The sequence below is a fragment of the Triturus cristatus genome, chromosome 1_1 (assembly GCF_964204655.1).
Source record: "Triturus cristatus chromosome 1_1, aTriCri1.1, whole genome shotgun sequence".
NCBI lineage: Eukaryota > Metazoa > Chordata > Amphibia > Caudata > Salamandridae > Triturus > Triturus cristatus.
The window spans coordinates 648,383,929-648,409,411 of record NC_140579.1 but is presented as its reverse complement, the minus strand read 5'-3'; the positions used below and the strand labels follow the sequence as shown (position 1 = coordinate 648,409,411).

Sequence of the window (25,483 nt, the reverse complement as noted above, 5' to 3'; positions counted from 1 at the left end):
CGTTTGACAGCTGGTCACCAGTTAGTGGTGACCGGCTATCAAATATAACTTACTGTGTCGCTTCTGACACACAGGACCAGCAGGAACAATTCATAGAAGGACAAAATGCAAAAACATGGAAAACACACAAACATTTTGTTTTGTTTTCAAAGAAGTCATACAAAAAAAAATCATCTTGTTTCAACCTACTGCTGATACTTCACATAACACACAAAATATCAATTGTAACCAACCATCTTAAATTAAGGCAACTACGTGGACAATATTTTCAAAAGCAAAAATATTAATGTATCACCCCCTTTGAGGCCCTGCTTTGAGCGAGGCCGTGCAGGAATGCACTTCTCGACCTTGCACAGTCCTCCAATAGCTAAGAATAACACCTCAGCAGAACTTTCTGGGCTGCTATGCAGCCTCTGCCAGCATTCCTGGTCCCCGCCACTTTTCAAGGTTCCTATAGTGTGCAAACATTAATGTCTTCTTCTCAGAGATGCTTTTCCAAGCAATGGTTACTCCATCTGTTTACACTCACTCCTAACTCCCACCTTACTGACCTCAAGGTCAAAATCTGCCTCGCGTTCTGCGCTCCTCAGCCCTGTCTCTCTCCTCACCCTGAAGCTTGTCACAGACAAAAAAACCTTCCTAACTCTTCCTAACCTGCAATAATTAACCCTTTTTAAAAACACATGTTATATATATTACTTCTTTTAGGGGCTACAATTTATTTCTATTCTTAAATTATTAAAATATTTACTGTGAATAACTCACAGAACATAATAACATAACATACTAGCTTTAGAACAAATGTTTGTTATTACCCTTTGCAACGGTACTTAGTTCATCAACCTTAAAAGGATGAACGTCTCAGTAGGTCTAGCTAGAGTTAGAACCTTTAATCTTGATATTAAACCGAAACCTCTGCACTGGGCACATTGGCTCACTGAGACATTAAAAGCAACCCCAAATGGGAACAACCTGCAAATTTGTATTATACCTAAATATATGCATTTACTGAAGCCTAAGGCACTTTAAAGCTATTGTAAAGGCCAAGAATGCTGTTAAATAGTCTATTTTACCCAATTTCGACTTTGATATCTGGGGCACTTAAAAATAAATATCCTATAATTGTGCTACATATTAATCATCCTCAGAATGTTCTTTACAGATTGCAGATATTGGACATTAGACATATCTCTTGCAAATCCTTTAGAAAAATTAGTTTTTTTAAGCCTGCGCCAAGTGAAATTCCATATACAAATGTCCTCATTATGCAGTACAACACAACTTAAATTAAATTATAATGCTAGGAGGTCACCGTAGGAGTATTAAGCTTTATAAATAGTAAAAAAATGAATTTAGAAGCACTTATTTTTAATAATTATTTTTCATGATTAATAATTATTTTTGATAAACCCAATCATTTTTGATAATTTCACATATAAAAGCAAGCTGCATCCCTTGCCTATCATTTTAGATGCATTCATTTATAAGCCTAAGCACAGAAGCCTAACTTAAAACGACAAAAAAATTTTTCATCGCCACTTTTTAAAAAAAAATTTTAATAAAACAATTATTTTAACATTGGAACCAAAAATATTCTTATAAAAATGCTTAAGGAGAGGAAACCCTTAATTGAAATGTCTTCCTGTAATACAAAATAATGAACCTTAGTTCTGGAACCTTTTTAAAACAACATTTTGAAATGCAAAGTTTCACCCGTGTTCAACTGAGGGCGAAGTCCTGGCTGAGTAAACATTCCTGTCTATTAGAGCTGCTTGCTTAGCGACAATAAAAGCTTGTCTCTCAGTGTTGTAACATGAGCACGGTGGCAGTCTTTTTCAAACTAAGACATATCAATGCGTGTTGCGTTTGAGTTCAGCAAAAATTTACTTCAGCTGAAGTGTTTGCCTGTTAATATCTAAAAAAATTTATGTAAGTAAAAAATACTATAAGTTTATTTTTCTACAAAACGCACAATTTCGTTTTTGAGGCCATTGTATTCCTAGTGAATGTACATTTTAATTCGATTGTTTTTTAAGCATTTAACAGTTTGTACATGTGCATAATTGCTTACTCTATAAATTATATAGCAACATATAGCTATTTAGCATATCACATGGTTCATTTCTGGATTTTTATATAATTTCTACTTAATATTAATTAACTGACATTTTGCTTAACAGACTGAAAACATCAAGAAAAACCACAAACACACATTGATCTCATTTCAGACATAAACAAAAAGGGGTCAAACACTCAAGACACATATATTTAACCCACAGGAACACACATTTAACCCACAGATCAACACTTAGGACAGAAACAAAGGACAGCCCACAGACTGTACTTAAACCAAACCATTTGTAAATACTAGTTTCAAGTCATATTTACAAGAAACGCTTCTTAATAGTGTTCCAAAAGACTGCAAAAAAACCAGCCCAACAGGCTGCTATATGTCCAAGAAGCCAAAATACACTTCATTCATAAGATTGCGCAGAACAAAGGATCCTTGTATGTATTATGTTCATATTTAAATTCCCTGGGGATACAGAATCACCAAGGAAGAAATATGTTTTTATACCTAAACCTATTTAGGTATACCCTCATGGGAGCCAGCTAATTTAATTCACATCTCACTATGGTACCTTCAAAAACAAAAAAGCAACACATTCTTCGATGTGGGCTTGAAACAGGCATGCCCAAAAACTACTGCAGAATATGCAAGTATTTATAATCAAAGTAGTGCTTAAGGTACTCTCCGTACGTTGCACCGTTCAAATTTCATACAAAGTAGAGAAAAATCTCCTCATGACCTGCCTACACAAATTGCAATTTGCATATCAATCCAATACAAATCCAAAGTTGGCCAACACAAATTCATAACGACTCTTACCAATAAAAAGGTTGTCCAAATTCTAACTGCCAAGTTCTGAATGACCTAACGGTCTTTCTTTAGAATACTCACGCCAAAAAAAAATTCTCAGTCAGGAGTGATATCATGTGGAGGATCAAAATCAGGAAGTTCAGCAATATACTGGGCTGCAGAGACAAAGAATACCCAGAATCTCCGTGCACAGAGTACCTCCTTAGTAGAGTCCTGTCCTGTCCTCCTCAGTAGATTTGAGTCTCCTGACAAGATCGCTCCCTCAGATAGCCACTCCTGATGAGCCTCAGAGAGGGCACCAATTGAAGAAATTCAAAACTCCTTCTCAGGGTTAAACTAACAAAAAACAGAAGTTGGCACAGAAACTGAAATATAAAAGAACATCTTTATTAAACTCAAAATGAGTGTGACTACGTCACCCAGAAGCCGCAGCAACTGAATGAGGCAGTCCCAAGAGAGCAGAACACTGGGGCCTTATATATGTGAGGGTTACATACTCAGCATAAAAGAAAGGGGCAGTCCTGGTTCATGCAAGCATGCAAAATGCCAATATGGACATACAAGATCTGCCAAATATTAGCCAATAGGAAAACATTCAAAACAAGGCATCATGTAACCAGAACGTCCCCCTTGAGTCGTGTTTTTGCCCAACCCCATAAGTCAATCAATGACAGCACCTATAGGTCAATCAGTAACGGCAGGACATGTTTGTGTGCTTCAAAGGACAACTTGCAAAATAGGATAATGCGGAGAAAGAATACTGAAGGCCAACAAATAGTTGGGACAAGGATTAGTCAGTATAGGCAGGGATTTAGTCAGTCTGGCTAGTTCCTGGAATTGGCTTCACAACAAGGAAGGGAAGGTTATTTGACACGTGGCAGTACAAAGGGCAAAAACACTCGGTTTACCAAGCTGCCTGAGTGAGGGCAACAAAATGGCGACAGAATACAGAATGGAGTTAAAACTGAATTACCTCAGACCCTCCTTTTGCCATTACGCAGGCACATCCTAATTCATTGCTAGGTGATCATTTTCCATTTTACACATTTCATTTAAGCAGGTATATGTAAGCTATCAACAGGGATACAAAGAGAACAAAGCATCGAGTCATAATTAACATTCAGATAGCAGAAGAAAGTAATGACCATTATTACAAACAAGATTATCATTTTTTCACAGCCCTAGGCAAAAGCAAATCCTAAAATTATTTAGCGAACCTTTTCAGGGCTCTTATGCATTTCAGTGACTATTGTATACTCAGGTGAAACAGTGGTGATCCTTATCAATGCTCTCAGGTGAAATGGGGATACTCTTCAACAGAGGATAGACCTCATTCTGCTTTTACTAAACAGAATACTACTCTAAAACAATGCCAGCAAAACAATAAGAATCAGTCTCCTAACACCCATTCTATGCAATTGCACGGGAACCGCTTGTGCAACCATAACTATGCCAAAGTCCATTCTAAGCCTCTCTTGTAGGCTTCTATCGTCCATCAAATCTGCTTCTGTTGTTTTCTTCCGCATTGGGCCTCTTCATTCAGGCCTTCCATGAAAATAGTGCTTCTCAGTATCCGTTGGAGTGCCCTCCTGGCAAACACTCACAGCTTACTCGAAAGTATCAATGTCTCAAGGCAGTGCACCAATATATTTCCTCTGCGGCAGGCACTACAGATATTGTGCTCTTCGTTGGTCATGGGCGCAGATCATCTTGTGCAGACCCAAGTACTATTAATCGGAAAGAGCAACAGACTTTCACGCTCAGCAACACTTTCAGGCTCCAACACTCGCTATTCAGTGTCAGAGGATGTTTGGGCTGCTCTTTCCTTTAATTTTCCTTTCATCATGTAGTGCCTTAGATCCTCCGGTGCACTGCCCTTCCGTTGGAGCAAAGAAAAGAGAGCGGGGGGGGGGGTGGCCAAAACTCAGGCCAAGGGGCTCAAGGGACTGCACACTGTCAGAGGTTACCAGCACATGACAGGTAGAAAACTGAAGCCTCAAACCAGCTCTGCCATCAACAACAGGGATCCTTCTCTTTCGCTCTTTTACACTGAAACTCTGGTTTTGTGATGTCCAACGCCGTCTGATGGAGCAAGTACGATGCTTTGGAGATACCATTGATGGCGCGCTGGCGATCGCTGTCCAGCCTTGCTACTTTCTGGGTGCTGGGACTGTAGGGCCAAGACGTCCGTCTTTCATCTGTAGCTGTCACTGATGGGAATTAGGCTTAAATCAGTGTTCTGCAGGTTATTATGACTTAATTCCCGCAGAATCTATTGACGTAGGAAATGTGACACAGTTGTTAGTTTCCCGCAGTTTAGTATAAAAACAGTTCATTGTATTTAACAATGGGACTGCTAGCAGGTGGCCTACAATCGGCAAGGGAGTGACCATACACCATAGGACAACTCTGGTCTAGAATACACTGTCATTCTCAAAGGCAGTACTTCTAGTCTCTTCAATTTGGGTACCCTTCATTATCCTCTGCCATCTGAGGGTAGATAATTACATGGGAATTCTATCACATGGTGGCATTACCTAATGGGGTAAACATTTATTTATTTATTTACTTTTCAATGATTACGTCTAGGTGTTCCTAAATTCCTTATCTAGAACACCTCAAAAGAGAATCACATGATACAGATTATCAGGGACATGTAGATACCTCCCTTTAATAACTGTGCATCAGGTGCACTATGCAATACACAGGCTAATAATCAAATGTGGAAACAAAAGACAAGAACTAGAGAGTCCTGGTATCTCCATGATTTAGAACATATCTGATCCCACCGAAAATTAAAGAAGCAGGAACAAAAGGGTAGAAAAACAAATTAAAATAGTCATTGAAAATTTGTCATGTTCAAAAAATGAATGTAAGGTATCTCCTATTGAGGTGGAAAACTTGTCTTACTATAGTATTGAGTCAGTTAACCAGTCCATCACTACCCTGACAGTCAGACTGGAAAACATCGAAGTAGGCCTAAAGAAACTTCTTAAAAACCAGTCTGGTCATACAAAAAGGTAATTATACATAATATGGGGGTCGCTGGTACATTACTACAGTCTGGAAATGTGAACCTGAACAATACACCAATAATAATAAAAGGGCTGACTGGTGAAAGGAATTCGAAAAAGAGAAATGGGACTAGGACATTGAAGAAATTCAAAACTCCTTCTCAGGGTTAAACTAACAAAAAACAGAAGTTGGCACAGAAACTGAAATATAAAAGAACATCTTTATTAAACTCAAAATGAGTGTGACTACGTCACCCAGAAGCCGCAGCAACTGAATGAGGCAGTCCCAAGAGAGCAGAACACTGGGGCCTTATATATGTGAGGGTTACATACTCAGCATAAAAGAAAGGGGCAGTCCTGGCTCATGCAAGCATGCAAAATGCCAATATGGACATACAAGATCTGCCAAATATTAGCCAATAGGAAAACATTCAAAACAAGGCATCATGTAACCAGAACGTCCCCCTTGAGTCGTGTTTTTGCCCAACCCCATAAGTCAATCAATGACAGCACCTATAGGTCAATCAGTAACGGCAGGACATGTTTGTGTGCTTCAAAGGACAACTTGCAAAATAGGATGATGCGGAAAAAGAATACTGAAGGCCAACAAATAGTTGGGACAAGGATTAGTCAGTATAGGCAGGGATTTAGTCAGTCTGGCTAGTTCCTGGAATTGGCTTCACAACAAGGAAGGGAAGGTTATTTGACACGTGGCAGTACAAAGGGCAAAAACACTCGGTTTACCAAGCTGCCTGAGTGAGGGCAACAAAATGGCGACAGAATACAGAATGGAGTTAAAACTGAATTACCTCAGACCCTCCTTTTGCCATTACGCAGGCACATCCTAATTCATTGCTAGGTGATCATTTTCCATTTTACACATTTCATTTAAGCAGGTATATGTAAGCTATCAACAGGGATACAAAGAGAACAAAGCATCGAGTCATAATTAACATTCAGATAGCAGAAGAAAGTAATGACCATTATTACAAACAGGATTATCATTTTTTCACAACCCTAGGCAAAAACAAATCCTAAAATTATTTAGCGAACCTTTTCAGGGCTCTTATGCATTTCAGTGACTATTGTATACTCAGGTGAAACAGTGGCGATCCTTATCAATGCTCTCAGGTGAAATGGGGATACTCTTCAACAGAGGATAGACCTCATTCTGCTTTTACTATACAGAATACTACTCTAAAACAATGCCAGCAAAACAATAAGAATCAGTCTCCTAACACCCATTCTATGCAATTGCACGGGAACCGCTTGTGCAACCATAACTATGCCAAAGTCCGTTCTAAGCCTCTCTGGTAGGCTTCTATCGTCCATCAAATCTGCTTCTGTTGTTTTCTTCCGCATTGGGCCTCTTCATTCAGGCCTTCCATGAAAATAGTGCTTCTCAGTATCCGTTGGAGTGCCCTCCTGGCAAACACTATAAGCTTACTCGAAAGTCTCAATGTCTCAAGGCAGTGCACCAATATATTCCCTCTGCGGCAGGCACTACAGATGTTGTGCTCTTCGGTGGCCATGGGCACAGAACATCTCGTGCAGACCCAAGTACTATTAATCGGAAAGAGCAACAGACTTTCACGCTCAGCAACACTTTCAGGCTCCAAGACTCGCTATTTAATGTCAGAGGATGTTTGGGCTGCTCTTTCCTTTAATTTTCCTTTCATCATGTAGTGCCTTAGATCCTCCGGTGCACTGCCCTTCCGTTGGAGCAAAGAAAAGAGAGCGGGGGGGTGGCCAAAACTCAGGCCAAGGGGCTCAAGGGACTGCACACTGTCAGAGGTTACCAGCACATGCCAGGTAGAAAACTGAAGCCTCAAACCAGCTCTGCCATCAACAACAGGGATCCTTCTCTTTCGCTCTTTTACACTGAAACTCTGGTTATGTGATGTCCAACGCCGTCGGATGGAGCAAGTACGATGCTTTGGAGATACCATTGATGGCGCGCTGGCGATCGCTGTCCAGCCTTGCTACTTTCTGGGTGCTGGGACTGTAGGGCCAAGACGTCCGTCTTTCATCTGTAGCTGTCACTGATGGGAATTAGGATTAAATCAGTGTTCTGCAGGTTAATATTACTTAATTCCCGCAGAATCTAGTGACGTAGGAAATGTGACACAGTTGTTAGTTTCCCTCAGTTTAGTATAAAAACAGTTCATTGTATTTAACAATGGGACTGCAAGCAGGTGGCCTACAATCTGCAAGAGAGTGACCATACGCCATAGGACAACTCTGGTCTAGAATACACTGTCATTCTCAAAGGCAATACTTCTAGTCTCTTCAATTTGGGTACCCTTCATTATCCTCTGCCATCTGAGGGTAGATAATTACATGGGGATTCTATCACATGGTGGCATTGCCTAATGGGGTAAACATTTTTTTTTTTCAATGATTACGTCTAAGTGTTCCTAAATTCCTTATCTAGAACACCTCAAAAGAGAAATCACATGATACAGATTATCAGGGACATGTAGATACCTCCCTTTAATAACTGTGCATCAGGTGCACTATGCAATACACAGGCTAATAATCAAATGTGGAAACAAAAGACAAGAACTAGAGAGTCCTGGTATTTCCATGATTTAGAACACATCTTATCCCACCGAAAATTAAAGAAGCAGGAACAAAAGGGTAAAAAACCAAATTAAAATAGTCATTGAAAATTTGTTATGTTCAAAAAAATAAATGTAAGGTATCTCCTATTGAGGTGGAAAACTTGTCTTACTATAGTATTGAGTCAGTTAACCAGTCCATCACTACCCTGACAGTCAGACTGGAAAACATCGAAGTAGGCCTAAAGAAAATTCTTAAAAACCAGTCTGGTCATACAAAAAGGTAATTATACACAATATGGGGGTCCCTGGTATATTACTACAGTCTGGAAATGTGAACCTGAACAATACACCAATAATAATAAAAGGGCTGACTGGTGAAAGGAATTCGAAAAAGAGAAATGGGACTAGGACATAGCTAAAATCCCCAATAACTAGGCACAATGCAACATCAATCAGGGGAGAAGCGGCAAAAGAAAAATCTATAGGAAGAACGAAAAATTACTCGGGTGATAGTCAAGTTTGTGACACAATACCAAGAGTATGGGTGATACACAAAAGTCAAAATAGTACACAAATTTTAACTCTACCGCTGGCCCCTACACCATATATGGTATTCTCAGCTAATGTTCCAGTTCCTCACAACACCATGTCATGTACTTTATGCACTATTAACCTGCAGCCCAAAACCCAATATTCGGGCCTGCTTAATTTGTCAGGCTTAAAATGAAAATTACACTTTTTTTACTTTCCTAACCCTCCGTTTGACAGCTGGTCACCAGTTAGTGGTGACCGGCTGTCAAATATAACTTACTGTGTCGCTTCTGACACACAGGACCAGCAGGAACAATTCATAGAAGGACAAAATGCAAAAACATGGAAAACACACAAACATTTTGTTTTGTTTTCAAAGAAGTCATACAAAAAAAAATCATCTTGTTTCAACCTACTGCTGATACTTCACATAACACACAAAATATCAATTGTAACCAACCATCTTAAATTAAGGCAACTACGTGGATAGTATTTTCAAAAGCAAAAATATAAATGTATCACCCCCTTTGAGGCCCTGCTTTGAGCGAGGCCGTGCAGGAATGCACTTCTCGACCTTGCACAGTCCTCCAATAGCTAAGAATAACACCTCAGCAGAACTTTCTGGGCTGCTATGCAGCCTCTGCCAGCATTCCTGGTCCCCGCCACTTTTCAAGGTTCCTATAGTGTGCACGCATTAATGTCTTCTTGTCAGAGAAGCTTTTCCAAGCAATGGTTTCTCCATCTGTTTACACTCACTCCTAACTCCCACCTTACTGACCTCAAGGTCAAAATCTGCCTCGCGTTCTGCGCTCCTCAGCCCTGTCTCTCTCCTCACCCTGATGCTTGTCACAGACAAAAAAACCTTCCTAACTCTTCCTAACCTGCAATAATTAACCCTTTTTTTTTTTAAAACACATGTTATATATATTACTTCTTTTAGGGGCTACAATTTATTTCTATTCTTAAATTATTGAAACATTTACTGTGAATAACTCACAGAACATAATAACATAACATACTAGCTTTAGAACAAATGTTTGTTATTACCCTATGCAACGGTACTTAGTTCATCAACCTTAAAAGGATGAACGTCTCAGTAGGTCTAGCTAGAGTTAGAACCTTTAATCTTGATATTAAACCGAAACCTCTGCACTGGGCACATTGGCTCACTGAGACATTAAAAGCAACCCCAAATGGGAACAACCTGCAAATTTGTATTATACCTAAATATATGCATTTACTGAAGCCTAAGGCACTTTAAAGCTATTGTAAAGGGCAAGAATGCTGTTAAATAGTCTATTTTACCCAATTTCGACTTTGATATTTGGGACACTTAAAAATAAATATCCTATAATTGTGTTACATATTAATCATCCTCAGAATGTTCTTTACAGATTGCAGATATTGGACATTAGACATATCTCTTACAAATCCTTTAGAAAAATTTGTTTTTTTAAGCCTGCGCCAAGTGAAATTCTATATACAAATGTCCTCATTATGCAGTACAACACAACTTAAATTAAATTATAATGCTAGGAGGTCACCGTAGGAGTATTAGGCTTTATAAATAGTAAAAAAATGAATTTAGAAGCACTTATTTTTAATAATTATTTTTCATAATTAATCATTATTTTTCTTAAACCCTATCATTTTTGATAATTTCACATATAAAAGCAAGCTGCATCCCTTGCCTATCATTTTAGATGCATTCATTTATAAGCCTAAGCACAGAAGCCTAACTTAAAACGACAAAAAATGTTTTTCTTCGCCGCTTTTTTTTTTTTTAACAGAACAATTATTTTAACATTGGAACCAAAAATATTCTTATAAAAATGCTTAAAGAGAGGAAACCCTTAATTGAAATGTCTTCCTATAATACAAAATAATGAACCTTAGTTTTGGAACCTTTTTAAAACAACATTTTGAAATGCAAAGTTTCACCCGTGTTCAACTGAGGGCGAAGTCCTGGCTGAGTAAACATTCCTGTCTATTAGAGCTGCTTGCTTAGCGACAATAAAAGCTTGTCTCTCAGTGTTGTAACATGAGCACGGTGGCAGTCTTTTTCAAACTAAGACATATCAATGCGTGTTGCGTTTGAGTTCAGCAAAAATTTACTTCAGCTGAAATGTTTGCCTGTTAATATCTAAAACAATGTATGTAAGTAAAAAATACTACAAGTTTATTTTTCTACAAAACACACAATTTCGTTTTTGAGGCCACTGTATTCCTAGTGAATGTAAATTTTAATTCTATTGTTTTTTAAGCATTTAACAGTTTGTACATGTGCATAATTGCTTACTCTATAAATTATATAGCAACATATAGCTATTTAGCATATCACATGGTTCATTTCTGGATTTTTATTTAATTTCTACTTAATATTAATTAACTGACATTTTGCTTAACAGACTGAAAACATCAAGAAAAACCACAAACACACATTGAGCTCATTTCAGACATAAACAGAAAGGGGTCAAACACTCAGGACACATATATTTAACCCACAGAAACACACATTTAGCCCACAGATCAACACTTAGGACAGAAACAAAGGACAGCCCACAGATTGTACTTAACCCAAACCATTTGTAAATACTAGTTGCAAGTCATATTTACAAGAAACGCTTCTTAATAGTGTTCCAAAAGACTGCAAAAAAACCAGCCCAACAGACTGCTATATGTCCAAGAAGCCAAAATACACTCCATTCATAAGATTGCGCAGAACAAAGGATCCTTGTATGTATTATGTCCATATTTTAATTCCCTGGGGATACAGAATCACCAAGGAAGAAATATGTTTTTATACCTAAACCTATTTAGGTATTCCCTCATGGGAGCCGGCTAATTTATTTCACATCTCACTATGGTACCTTCAAAAACAAAAAAGCAACACATTCTTCGATGTGAGCTTGAAACAGGCATGCCAAAAATATACTGCAGAATATGCAAGTATTTATAATCAAAGTAGTGCTTAAGGTACTCTCCGTACGTTGCACCGTTCAAATTTTATACAAAGTAGAGAAAAATCTCCTCATGACCTGCCTACACAAATTGCCATTTGCATATCAATCCAATACAAATCCAAAGTTGGCCAACACAAATTCATAACGACTCTTACCAATAAAAAGGTTGTCCAAATTCTAACTGCCAAGTTCTGAATGGTCTTTTTTTAGAATACTCACGCCAAAAAAAAATTCTCAGTCAGGAGTGATATCATGTGGAGGATCAAAATCTGGAAGATCAGAAATATACTGGGCTGCAGAGACAAAGAATCCCCAGAATCTCCGTGCACAGAGTACCTCCTTAGTAGAGTCCTGTCCTGTCCTCCTCAGTAGATTTGAGTCTCCTGACAAGATCGCTCCCTCAGATAGCCACTCCTGATGAGCCTCAGAGAGGGCACCAATTGAAGAAATTCAAAACTCCTTCTCAGGGTTAAACTAACAAAAAAAGAAGTTGGCACAGAAACTGAAATATAAAAGAGCATCTTTATTAAACTCAAAATGAGTGTGACTACGTCACCCAGAAGCCGCAGCAACTGAATGAGGCAGTCCCAAGAGAGCAGAACACTGGGGCCTTATATATGTCAGGGTTACATACTCCGCATAAAAGAAAGGGGCAGTCCTGGCTCATGCAAGCATGCAAAATGGCAATATGGACATACAAGGTCTGCCAAATATTAGCCAATAGGAAAACATTCAAAACAAGGCATCATGTAACCAGAACGTCCCCCTTGAGTCGTGTTTTTGCCCAACCCCATAAGTCAATCAATGATAGCACCTATAGGTCAATCAGTAACGGCAGGACATGTTTGTGTGCTTCAAAGGACAACTTGCAAAATAGGATAATGCGGAGAAAGAATACTGAAGGCCAACAAATAGTTGGGACAAGGATTAGTCAGTATAGGCAGGGATTTAGTCAGTCTGGCTAGTTCCTGGAATTGGCTTCACAACAAGGAAGGGAAGGTTATTTGACACGTGGCAGTACAAAGGGCAAAAACACTCGGTTTACCAAGCTGCCTGAGTGAGGGCAACAAAATGGCGACAGAATACAGAATGGAGTTAAAACTGAATTACCTCAGACCCTCCTTTTGCCATTACTCAGGCAAATCCTAGCAAATCCTAATTCATTGCTAGGTGAGCATTTTCCATTCTACACATTTAATTTAAGCAGGTATATGTAAGCTATCAACAGGGATACAAAGAGAACAAAGCATTGAGTCATAATTAACATTCAGATAGCAGAAGAAAGTAATGACCATTATTACAAACAGGATTATCATTTTTTCACAACCCTAGGCAAAAGCAAATCCTAAAATTATTTAGCGAACCTTTTCAGGGCTCTTATGCATTTCAGTGACTATTGTATACTCAGGTGAAACAGTGGCGATCCTTATCAATGCTCTCAGGTGAAATGGGGATACTCTTCAACAGAGGATAGACCTCATTCTGCTTTTACTAAACAGAATACTACTCTAAAACAATGCCAGCAAAACAATAAGAATCAGTCTCCTAACACCCATTCCATGCAATTGCACGGTAACCGCTTATGCAACCATAACTATGCCAAAGTCCGTTCTAAGCCTCTCTGGTAGGCTTCTATCGTCCATCAAATCTGCTTCTGTTTTTTTCTTCCGCATTGGGCCTCTTCATTCAGGCCTTCGATGAAAATAGTGCTTCTCAGTATCCGTTGGAGTGCCCTCCTGGCAAACACTCACAGCTTACTCGAAAGTCTCAATGTCTCAAGGCAGTGCACCAATATATTTCCTCTGCGGCAGGCACTACAGATATTGTGCTCTTCGTTGGTCATGGGCACAGATCATCTTGTGCAGACCCAAGTACTGTTAATCGGAAAGAGCAACAGACTTTCACGCTCAGCAACACTTTCAGGCTCCATCACTCGCTATTCAGTGTCAGAGGATGTTTGGGCTGCTCTTTCATTTAATTTTCCTTTCATCATGTAGTGCCTTAGATCCTCCGGTGCACTGCCCTTCCGTTGGAGCAAAGAAAAGAGAGCGGGGGTGGTCAAAGCTCAGGCCAAGGGGCTCAATGGACCGCACACTGTCAGAGGTTGCCAGCACATGACAGGTAGAAAACTGAAGCCTCAAACCAGCTCTGCCATCAACAACAGGGATCCTTCTCTTTCGCTCTTTTACACTGAAACTCTGGTTTTGTAAAGGCCAACGCCGTCTGATGGAGCAAGTACGATGCTTTGGAGATACCATTGATGGCGCGCTGGCGATCGCTGTCCAGCCTTGCTACTTTCTGGGTGCTTGGACTGTAGGGCCAAGACGTCCGTCTTTCATCTGTAGCTGTCACTGATGGGAATTAGGATTAAATCAGTGTTCTGCAGGTTATTATGACTTAATTCCCGCAGAATCTAGTGACGTAGGAAATGTGACACAGTTGTTAGTTTCCCTCAGTTTAGTATAAAAACAGTTCATTGTATTTAACAATGGGACTGCAAGCAGGTGGCCTACAATCTGCAAGGGAGTGACCATACGCCATAGGACAACTCTGGTCTAGAATACACTGTCATTCTCAAAGGCAGTACTTCTAGTCTCTTCAATTTGTGTACCCTTCATTATCCTCTGCCATCTGAGGGTAGATAATTACATGGGAATTCTATCAGATGGTGGCATTGCCTAATGGGGTAAACATTTTTTTTTTTTTTGTTTTTCAATGATTACGTCTAGGTGTTCCTAAATTCCTTATCTAGAACACCTCAAAAGAGAAATCACGTGATACAGATTATCAGGGACATGTAGATACCTCCCTTTAATAACTGTGCATCAGGTGCACTATGCAATACACAGGCTAATAATCAAATGTGGAAAAAAAAGACAAGAACTAGAGAGTCCTGGTATTTCCATGATTTAGAACACATCTGATCCCACCGAAAATTAAAGAAGCAGGAACAAAAGGGTAAAAAACCAAATTAAAATAGTCATTGAAAATTTGTCATGTTCAAAAAAATACATGTAAGGTATCTCCTATTGAGGTGGAAAACTTGTCTTACTATAGTATTGAGTCAGTTAACCAGTCCATCACTACCCTGTCAGTCAGACTGGAAAACATCGAAGTAGGCCTAAAGAAAATTCTTAAAAGCCAGTCTGGTCATACAAAAAGGTAATTATACATAATATGGGGGTCCCTGGTACATTACTACAGTCTGGAAATGTGAACCTGAACAATACACCAATAATAATAAAAGGGCTGACTGGTGAAAGGAATTCGAAAAAGAGAAATGGGACTAGGACATAGCTAAAATCCCCAATAACTAGGCACAATGCAACATCAATCAGGGGAGAAGCGGCAAAAGAAAAATCTATAGGAAGAACGAAAAATTACTCGGGTGATAGTCAAGTTTGTGACACAATACCAAGAGTATGGGTGATACACAAAAGTCAAAATAGTACACAAATTTTAACTCTACCGCTGGCCCGTACACCATAAACGGTAATCTCAGCTAATGTTCCAGTTCCTCACAACACCATGTCATGTACTTTATGCACTATGAACCTGCAGCCCAAAACCCAATATTCGGGCCTGCTTAATTTGTCAGGCTTAAAATTAAAATTACAGTTTTTTTACTTTCCTAACCCTCCGTTTGACAGCTGGTCACCAGTTAGTGGTGACCGGCTGTCAAATATAACTTACTGTGTCGCTTCTGACACACAGGACCAGCAGGAACAATTCATAGAAGGACAAAATGCAAAAACATGGAAAACACACAAACATTTTGTTTTGTTTTCAAAGAAGTCATACAAAAAAAAAATCATCTTGTTTCAACCTACTACTGATACTTCACATAACACACAAAATATCAATTGTAAGCAACCATCTTAAATTAAGGCAACTACGTGGACAGTATTTTCAAAAGCAAAAATATGAATGTATCACCCCCTTTGAGGCTCTGCTTTGAGCGAGGCCGTGCAGGAATGCACTTCTCGACCTTGCACAGTCCTCCAAGAGCTAAGATTAACACCTCAGCAGAACTTTCTGGGCTGCTATGCAGCCTCTGCCAGCATTCCTGGTCCCCGCCACTTTTCAAGGTTCCTATGGTGTGCACGCATTAATGTCTTCTTGTCAGAGAAGCTTTTCCAAGCAATGGTTTCTCCATCTGTTTACACTCACTCCTAACTCCCACCTTACTGACCTCAAGGTCAAAATCTGCCTCGCGTTCTGCGCTCCTCAGACCTGTCTCTCTCCTCACCCTGAAGCTTGTCACAGACAAAAAAAACTTCCTAACTCTTCCTAACCTGCAATAATTAACCCTTTTTAAAAACACATGTTATATATATTACTTCTTTTAGGGGCTACAATTTATTTCTATTCTTAAATTATTAAAACATTTACTGTGAATAACTCACAGAACATAATAACATACTAGCTTTAGAGCAAATGTTTGTTACTACCCTATGCAACGCTACTTAGTTCATCAACCTTAAAAGGATGAACATCTCAGTAGGTCTAGCTAGAGTTAGAACCTTTAATCTTGATATTAAACCCAAACCTCTGCACTGGGCACATTGGCTCACTGAGACATTAAAAGCAACCCCAAATGGGAACAACCTGCAAATTTGTATTATACCTAAATATATGCATTTACTGAAGCCTAAGGCACTTTAAAGCTATTGTAAAGGGCAAGAATGCTGTTAAATAGTCTATTTTACCCAATTTCGACTTTGATATTTGGGGCACTTTAAAATGAATATCCTATAATTGTGCTACATATTAATCATCCTCAGAATGTTCTTTACAGATTGCAGATATTGGACATTAGACATATCTCTTGCAAATCCTTTAGAAAAATTAGTTTTTTTAAGCCTGCACCAAGTGAAATTCCATATACAAATGTCCTCATTATGCAGTACAACACAACTTAAATTAAAATATAATGCTAGGAGGTCACCGTATGAGTATTAAGCTTTATAAATAGTAAAAAAATGAATTTAGAAGCACTTATTTCTTAATAATTATTTTTCATAATTAATAATTATTTTTGATAAACCCAATCATTTTTTATAATTTCACATATAAAAGCAAGCTGCATCCCTTGCCTATCATTTTAGATGCATTCATTTATAAGCCTAAGCACAGAAGCCTAACTTAAAACATGACAAAAAAAAAAATTCTTCGCCACTCTTTTTTTTTTTTTTAACAGAACAATTATTTTAACATTAGAACCAAAAATATTCTTATAAAAATGCTTAAAGAGAGGAAACCCTTAACTGAAATGTCTTCCTGTAATACAAAATAATGAACCTTAGTTTTGGAACATTTTTAAAACAACATTTTGAAATGCAAAGTTTCACCCGTGTTCAACTGAGGGCGAAGTCCTGGCTGAGTAGACATTCCTGTCTATTAGAGCTGCTTGCTTAGCGACAATAAAAGCTTGTCTCTCAGTGTTGTAACATGAGCACGGTGGCAGTCTTTTTCAAACTAAGACATATCAATGCGTGTTGCGTTTGAGTTCAGCAAAAATTTACTTCAGCTGAAGTGTTTGCCTGTTAATATCTAATACAATATGTGTAAGTAAAAAATACTATAAGTTTATTTTTCTACAAAACACACAATTTTGTTTTTGAGGCCATTGTATTCCTAGTGAATGTAAATTTTAATTCTATTTTTTTTAAGCATTTAACAGTTTGTACATTTGCATAATTGCTTACTCTATAAATTATATAGCAACATATAGCTATTTAGCATATCACATGGTTCATTTCTGGATTTTTATTTAATTTCTACTTAATATTAATTAACTGACATTTTGCTTAACAGACTAAAAACATCAAGAAAAACCACAAACACACATTGAGCTAATTTCAGACATAAACAGAAAGGGGTCAAACACTCAGGATACATATATTTAACCCACAGAAACACACATTTAACCCACAGATCAACACTTAGGACAGAAACAAAGGACAGCCCACAGACTGTACTTAAACCAAACCATTTGTAAATACTAGTTGCAAGTCATATTTACAAGAAACGCTTCTTAATAGTGTTCCAAAAGACTGCAAAAAAACCAGCCCAACAGACTGCTATATGTCCAAGAAGCCAAAATACACTCCATTCATAAGATTGCGCAGAACAAAGGATCCTTGTATGTATTATGTCCACATTTTAATTCCCTGGGGATACAGAATCACCAAGGAAGAAATATGTTTTTATACCTAAACCTATTTAGGTATTCCCTCATGGGAGCCGGCTAATTTAATTCACATCTCACTATGGTACCTTCAAAAACAAAAAAGCAACACATTCTTCGATGTGAGCTTGAAACAGGCATGCCAAAAAAATACTGCAGAATATGCAAGTATTTATAATCAAAGTAGTGCTTAAGGTACTCTCCGTACGTTGCACCGTTCAAATTTTATACAAAGTAGAGAAAAATCTCCTCATGACCTGCCTACACAAATTGCAATTTGCATATCAATCCAATACAAATCCAAAGTTGGCCAACACAAATTCATAACGACTCTTACCAATAAAAAGGTTGTCCAAATTCTAACTGCCAAGTTCTGAATGACCTAACGGTCTCTTTTTAGAATACTCACGCCAAAAAAAAATTCTCAGTCAGGAGTGATATCATGTGGAGGATCAAAATCAGGAAGTTCAGAAATATACTGGGCTGCAGAGACAAAGAATCCCCAGAATCTCCGTGCACAGAGTACCTCCTTAGTAGAGTCCTGTCCTGTCCTCCTCAGTAGATTTGAGTCTCCTGACAAGATCGCTCCCTCAGATAGCCACTCCTGATGAGCCTGAGAGAGGGCACCAATTGAAGAAATTCAAAACTCCTTCTCAGGGTTAAACTAACAAAAAAAGAAGTTGGCACAGAAACTGAAATATAAAAGAACATCTTTATTAAACTCAAAATGAGTGTGACTATGTCACCCAGAAGCCGCAGCGACTGAATGAGGCAGTCCCAAGAGAGCAGAACACTGGGGCCTTATATATGTGAGGGTTACATACTCAGCATAAAAGAAAGGGGCAGTCCTGGCTCATGCAAGCATGCAAAATGCCAATATGGACATACAAGATCTGCCAAATATTAGCCAATAGGAGAACATTCAAAACAAGGAATCATGTAACCAGAACGTCCCACTCGGGTCATGTTTTTACCCAACCCCATAAGTCAATCAATGACAGCACCTATAGGTCAATCAGTAACGGCAGGACATGTTTGTGTGCTTCAAAGGACAACTTGCAAAATAGGATAATGCGGAGAAAGAATACTGAAGGCCAACAAATAGTTGGGACAAGGATTAGTCAGTGTAGGCAGGGATTTAGTCAGTCTGGCTAGTTCCTGGAATTGGCTTCACAACAAGGAAGGGAAGGTTATTTGACACGTGGCAGTACAAAGGGCAAAAACACTCGGTTTACCAAGCTGCCTGAGTGAGGGCAAAAAAATGGCGACAGAATACAGAATGGAGTTAAAACTGAATTACCTCAGCGGAGAGATCCAGCAAAATCAGGGCCGCTGTCGCTCCCCTGTCAAGCAATTCCTGTATATCCTCAATTGCTACCACCAGTTGCAGACTCTGTACTACGGTTTTTTCTGAATCAGTGTTGTATATCGTCCTATAAAGAGTTTTCCACCAGATACTCTGAAAGTTGTTGATTCATTACTTTCTCTACCAATTTGGCGGCGAAGGGAAGTCTTGATATAGGGCGATAGTTATTCAGGTCCAAAGCATTCAGATTGTCTCTTTTTAACAGGGGCAAAATAGCGTCATGTTTCCAGTGAATAGGGAAGGTTCCTCCTGCAAACATGTTGTCAAGAATTTGTCCCAGATATTGTGCCACTTGAGCAGGGATCGTATGCATTATTTTAGGAGGACAGGGGTCTTGTGGCGCACCAGATTTGATTAATGGAATTAACTTTGTGAGTTGTTCTTCTGAAGGGGCCTTAAAGGTGGAAAATCTGATTTGACCTAGAGAGGCAGTTAAGGCGTGCCCATCTTGTTGACCAGCTACCCTCTTCACAGTAACTATATTAAAAATATTAGCAATTTTTTCTTGAAGGAAGTTTGCCAGCACATCACAAACATTTAGATTTTTTACTGCATGGTTAGGGCTAGCTGGTACTACCAATTTTTTTTATTACTAAGAAAAGGGATTTGTTTGCATCACGGGCTGCTTTTATATGCTCAGAGTAATATGAGGTTTTTGCTGCTAAGATATGTTTTTTATGTTCGGCTAGTTTATTTTAATAGATGTTTTTCTCCTCCACCTCATAATTTTTTCTCCAGTTTTGTTCTTGTCTAAGGCAATTCTGCTTTGATATCCTAAGATTTTCATTGCACCAGGGCTGTGATATTTTCTTGGCTGTGATGGTTTGATTGATTGGTGCTATATTGTCCAAGGCAGAATTTAGCCAAAGCGACACTCTGCTCCAGGTTATCGTCTGGTTGCCATGGACCATGGGTGATGACCTCTCTCACTTCGGCCGGCCGTATTTTGTGCCAGGCTCTACTTGGGGTTTGTTGGATAGTATTTCTTTGCATGATACTTTTCTCAGTCTTTGACATCATTTAGGTGTAGCCAGAAGACGCAGGTGCTACGCCTGGCTTGCCCTTTGCTGAACTCCGTGGAATCATGAAGGTCGTTACATGAACAGAGTAAAAATGCTCAAATACCAAATTTGCACTCTGTCGTTTCCACTTTATGCCCTTTTGCTAAACCTTTAACAGTAGCTTTGATGCTGTTGAGAGAGCCCTGGTGGCTCTCTTTAAACATAGACAGAGGCATGCCCAGGCATGTTTCTTTCCAAGTTCCCGCCACAGACTCTTGCCATATTTCTATCCAGTTACAGGGACAACTGGCAGTGGCAAGAATTGGCAAGGGTTGTGGTGGACATCTTCAATGGGACGTAAGCACCACTACACTGAGATCACTTTTCTGTCTGATCACCCTGAAGGGCCACTGTGGAAATCAATACCCGGCAGATAGCTTATAGACATCTAGAGAGTATTGGTCACGGGGAATCCCCAGGAATTCCAATACTGCAGTGCTGGGCATGCACATCAGTGTTGAGGGTGTAGTGTAATTTTTATGACTACATTCTCTTGCATGTACAAACACCATTAAGCAAAAGTATTCTATCAGCAGTATCACACACAGAAGCACTTTTCAGGATTAAATAAATGTGTTTCTTTAGATGAAATAGAAGTGACCTCAATGATGAGACTGGGGTATCTTTTAAATTAGAGCTGAACCTGGAAATAAGTTTGAGGCTGCTCCGTAAAATGGGGTCTCTTCGGGGATAACATAGAGGTGAATCAAGGAACTACATCTGTGTGTCCCCTGGGATTTGGTGTGATTGGAAGTATCTTTGACAGGTTGATAGTGAGTTTAAAGCAATCTTTTACTCTGCATGTGAATGTCTGTTGAGGGTGTTTTTGTGCTTTTTGCACAACGTAATGTGTTTACCTCACTGTGACTAAAATAGCTGTGTATTATTTTCTTTTAGTTTTTAACTTTAATTTCCTGTTTGGTTCTATGATTGAGGTCTGACCTCTGTAATAGAACACACATTCCTCTACAAACCTCTCTTAATAATTTAATTTTTATCCTTCTGTTCCCAGGGTGCCTATTTTATGGCTTGGACGAATATACTTCCAATATACCAAAACTTAGAAGAAAACGACAGGTACAGAAGTGTGTGCAATGCTTTCATTTGTGCATTTCTCTTGCATAGTCAGGGTGGTTATGAGGAAATTTGCCTAGGTGGTCACAATAATTCCTCAGTCGTAAACACCTCTGAGAGATCCAGAGGTACTCCAGACCAGGTAGTAATTAGATGACTATCAAATCAATTAATATAGCTAGAACGTCCATAATGAAGCATGCAGTGGGGCGAGATATTTAGTTTGAGTTTGAAGTTAAACCTACATGTACATTTTTGAATTATCAAGGCCGCTGAACATGTAAGTATGAAACATGCATTAAGACATTTGCTGCAAAGTTTATCATAAATAAAGGGAGTGTGTGCTAAGTGTGCATTGGGGTGTTCCCCCAGGGCCATTTAATTGGTTGGAGACATGTTGGATTGTACTCCTAGGTGAGGTTTGGGTGCATTTTAGAGAAATGACCATTCACCTGAAGGCACCAGTGTGCCCAGTTATATTTTCCATGGACCTTGATTTAAAGTTGGTATTCACAGTCGGTGCCCATGCGGGTAAGAGCGGTGGGGCTGGATTGCGGGGGGGAGGGTGTTGTCGACAGACGATCGGGGACAATTAAATGAATAATTAATTTTCCTTCATCTGTCGAACCCCCCATTCCCACCCCCACCTTCCCCTCTTAGCCCCACTGCTCTTACCTGCACAGGCCATGGCTGGGTTTTCAGTGAAGTTCCAACGCAGGTAGGTGAACTGCACCTTCTCTCCAAATGAGCATGCTTGTGAGAAGGTTATAGATAGTTATAATGTTTGGATTAGTTATTGATATTTGCCATTTCTTTCCTTGCGTCCTAGACAATGTTATATACTCATACACGCAGATAGTTGCACCAAATTCCTCAGAATTACCTTGAAGTAATACTGATTGTTTCTTGTCTGCCCTCACAGACCATACATTTCTGGAGGGACTCATAAAGGACAGACCTGCAACTCAATATATTGAAAAACTATTGTATCATTAGTTTGAGGCAGCCCCGCTCTTGGGGGCAGGGGTGTGTGTGAGGTCGGAAGGGGGAGAAGAGGTAAAAGTGCTCTGACAGGTAAAAAGACAACAGGTTTTCATGTTTATTTTGTCCACTGGACAAGTGTACCCATCCCCGGCAGTACAAGAGCTTTGGCTGCTAGTTTACAGTACGGATCTGTCCTAGAAGATTATCTGCAACTAAGGAAAGATTCATATCCTAATTAAAATGTACACAAACATTTTTAAACGTAAACTTTAAAAACAATTTCCCTGTGGCATCCTTTTGTAAAACATATTTGAACTACACCATTATATAAAACAAAGAGCAATTATTCATGGAGTTCTGCGCCAAACCATCATGCTCAATATGAAAATTAATGAGGAGCCCGATTCTTCAAGTAAGTCACAAATATGCACCCCTGCAGTTATATTTCCTTGCATTGGTGAAGATTTACAACTTTCAGGAATTCACAAGATTTTACAGAAGTAGGCCTGGAAATCACACACTTAGCAAACTTTGGTGAATTTAATTTTTGCATAAGGAGATATACATCTGTATAGATGGTGAAATTCTGCTAATCGAGTACAAATCCACTTTCCGTACAACCCCTCTTTCCCAGCCTGGCACAAACCGTTTTACTCCAGTTGTAATTTTCTAATGTTAGAAGAGATTGGAGAGGAGTTGGTGAATACACTTAAGCTTATTAGTTTGTGGCTCTGGACAGACACACAAATGACATTCTAACCCTGCTTCCTGCTTTTGTCCAGCCCCTGTATGTAGATTTGCAAGGTGGCAGAATCAAAGCCTTGCCAGAATCAAAACCTGATACATGATGAACCACCCTAACCTAATCCGAGTTCTGAAATCACGTGAATGCTGCCATCATTTGTCATCTCACTGCATGACACTAGAATGGACAAGTGCATTTCTTTACAGGGCAGGTATATTCCTGAATCATCCAATCCAATGGGCTAGTAGGTATTTTATAACATGCATTTACAATGCAATGGTCTCGGCATTGTTAAAGTTAGAGCTATTGACATTGCTCATGACATTATTTTTGTTTATGTTTTTTTTTTTTAAACATTTTTTAAAAACGGCACTGTTATTTACAATGTCAATATCTTAATCACTCTCAAATGCGAGACCTATTGCATTTGCACCCACACACAGAGCCACACACACAAATAGAGCCACCCACACACACAGAGCCACCCACAGAGAGCCACTCACATAGAGCAACCCACACACAAATAGAGCCACCCACAAAGCCACCTACACACACACAGAGTTATTAAAAGGTGTTTGTGATGGCGTGACAATCGTCTGCTCTAAATACACAAACACAACCGGTATAGCCATTCGCCGCAAAGCACGCATATGCACACATCCTTACGAACACACTAATATGCATAGATGATTGCCCACACAAAAACAATGCCCACACGGAAACTCATACGAATGAAGAGGCACACACAAACATCTCCTTACCACTTCCTCCTTTGCTTGCCCGTCGACTGTATATAAAATGTGTGCAGGGTGAGCGGGTTTGGAAAACATGTAAGATAGTTAACCCTTCTTGTCCTCTTAAATCATGAATTCAATTCAACTTCTGTTTTCTCAATGCAATACTTCATCCAGTCTTCAGATTTCTTTGAAGGGTGAGGAGGCTGGAGGTGGGTTTGTTCAATGCTTTCAGCCGTCAGAGGTGTGCCTACAGTTTCTATGAGGGATTGCTCCAACCCTCCTATGCCTAAAAAGTGTGTAAAGTGTTCAACCTCCCCATATGTGTGCATGATAACAGAGTAATGCTCCCTTTATTTCTCCCACAGGGTGCTGACAACGTGAGGGGGATGTTTCACCCATCTATCCCCAAAATATGTACATGTAGGGTGTATCAATAAGGAAGAGGGGTGTTTTAGTAAAAAACCCTCTTCCTTATCGATATATGTACATATTTTGGGGATGCACAAAGCAGGTTAGCTCTTTTCTCCACAGAGGTGTGCATACAGTGTGTGTCTATATTTAAAGCTTTTTATATAGCGCGTACTAGACTCAAAATCAAAGAGCTTTACATAATACCTCATAAAAAGATCATAACACAATAAGATGATTAGAGGGGGGAGGGCATAACTGTGAAATAGGAAAAAGGTAATAATTGACAATCCAATAGAAGTCACATATCCGCACACAAGGTTGCGAGAAGCTGAACCATTAAGTACACCATGCTTCCAAGCCCAAACACAGATGGAATAAGACGTCAACAAACCGTCTCACTTAGAAGTCACCAGTGGATATAGGGATGAATTTGTCGAAGTGGAATGCTTTAGGTTTTGACTCATTACAGTAGTTAGGGTTCAGATTTCTGGTCAGATTGAGAGAGAAATCTGTAATTCTGTGACGGGTTTGGATTTGGTAGTCTGCATTTCTACCCGAGATATTGCTGACGTTGTGAAGGTAAAATTACTGTCCAGGATAAAACCTAGGGATTTTAAGTTCTTTTGTAGAATAAAGCCATTCTTGGACCAATGTTGAAGAAGATTTTGATGCAATGAGGACAACCCATGCACAATACTACTCCAGATCTGCCGTTTGTCTGGGACCTATGATATCAAACCTCTTAGTAATGAAGGGGTGCAACAGCAGATTATTTCTGACTAGCCATACTGTTTGCCTTCATTCAGCCACCATGTCAAAGACTAGGCGGCTTAACGGCTAGACAACTATTTAAATCTCATGAAATCCGTTCACGGTAGGAGACTGAATACTAGAATGGGCTTGAACTACTTAATGTTACAAAATAGCATCTCTCTGTATACATATAGTTTTAGGCAGGGTAA

At 39.2% G+C, this 25,483-nt stretch overlaps 1 protein-coding gene across 6 annotated transcripts in view; it reads left to right on the top strand.

Annotated features, from left to right (window-relative positions):
* The window catches only part of ADAM11 (ADAM metallopeptidase domain 11), a 789,906-nt gene that overhangs the window by 291,464 nt on the left and 472,959 nt on the right, over nt 1-25,483 (top strand). For all 6 annotated transcript variants that reach the window (XM_085646660.1, XM_085646679.1, XM_085646669.1 and 3 more), the window contains exon 8: nt 21,583-21,647. In XM_085646660.1, coding sequence (XP_085502786.1) covers nt 21,583-21,647 — 65 coding nt within the window. The remainder of the gene's footprint in view (nt 1-21,582; nt 21,648-25,483) is intronic.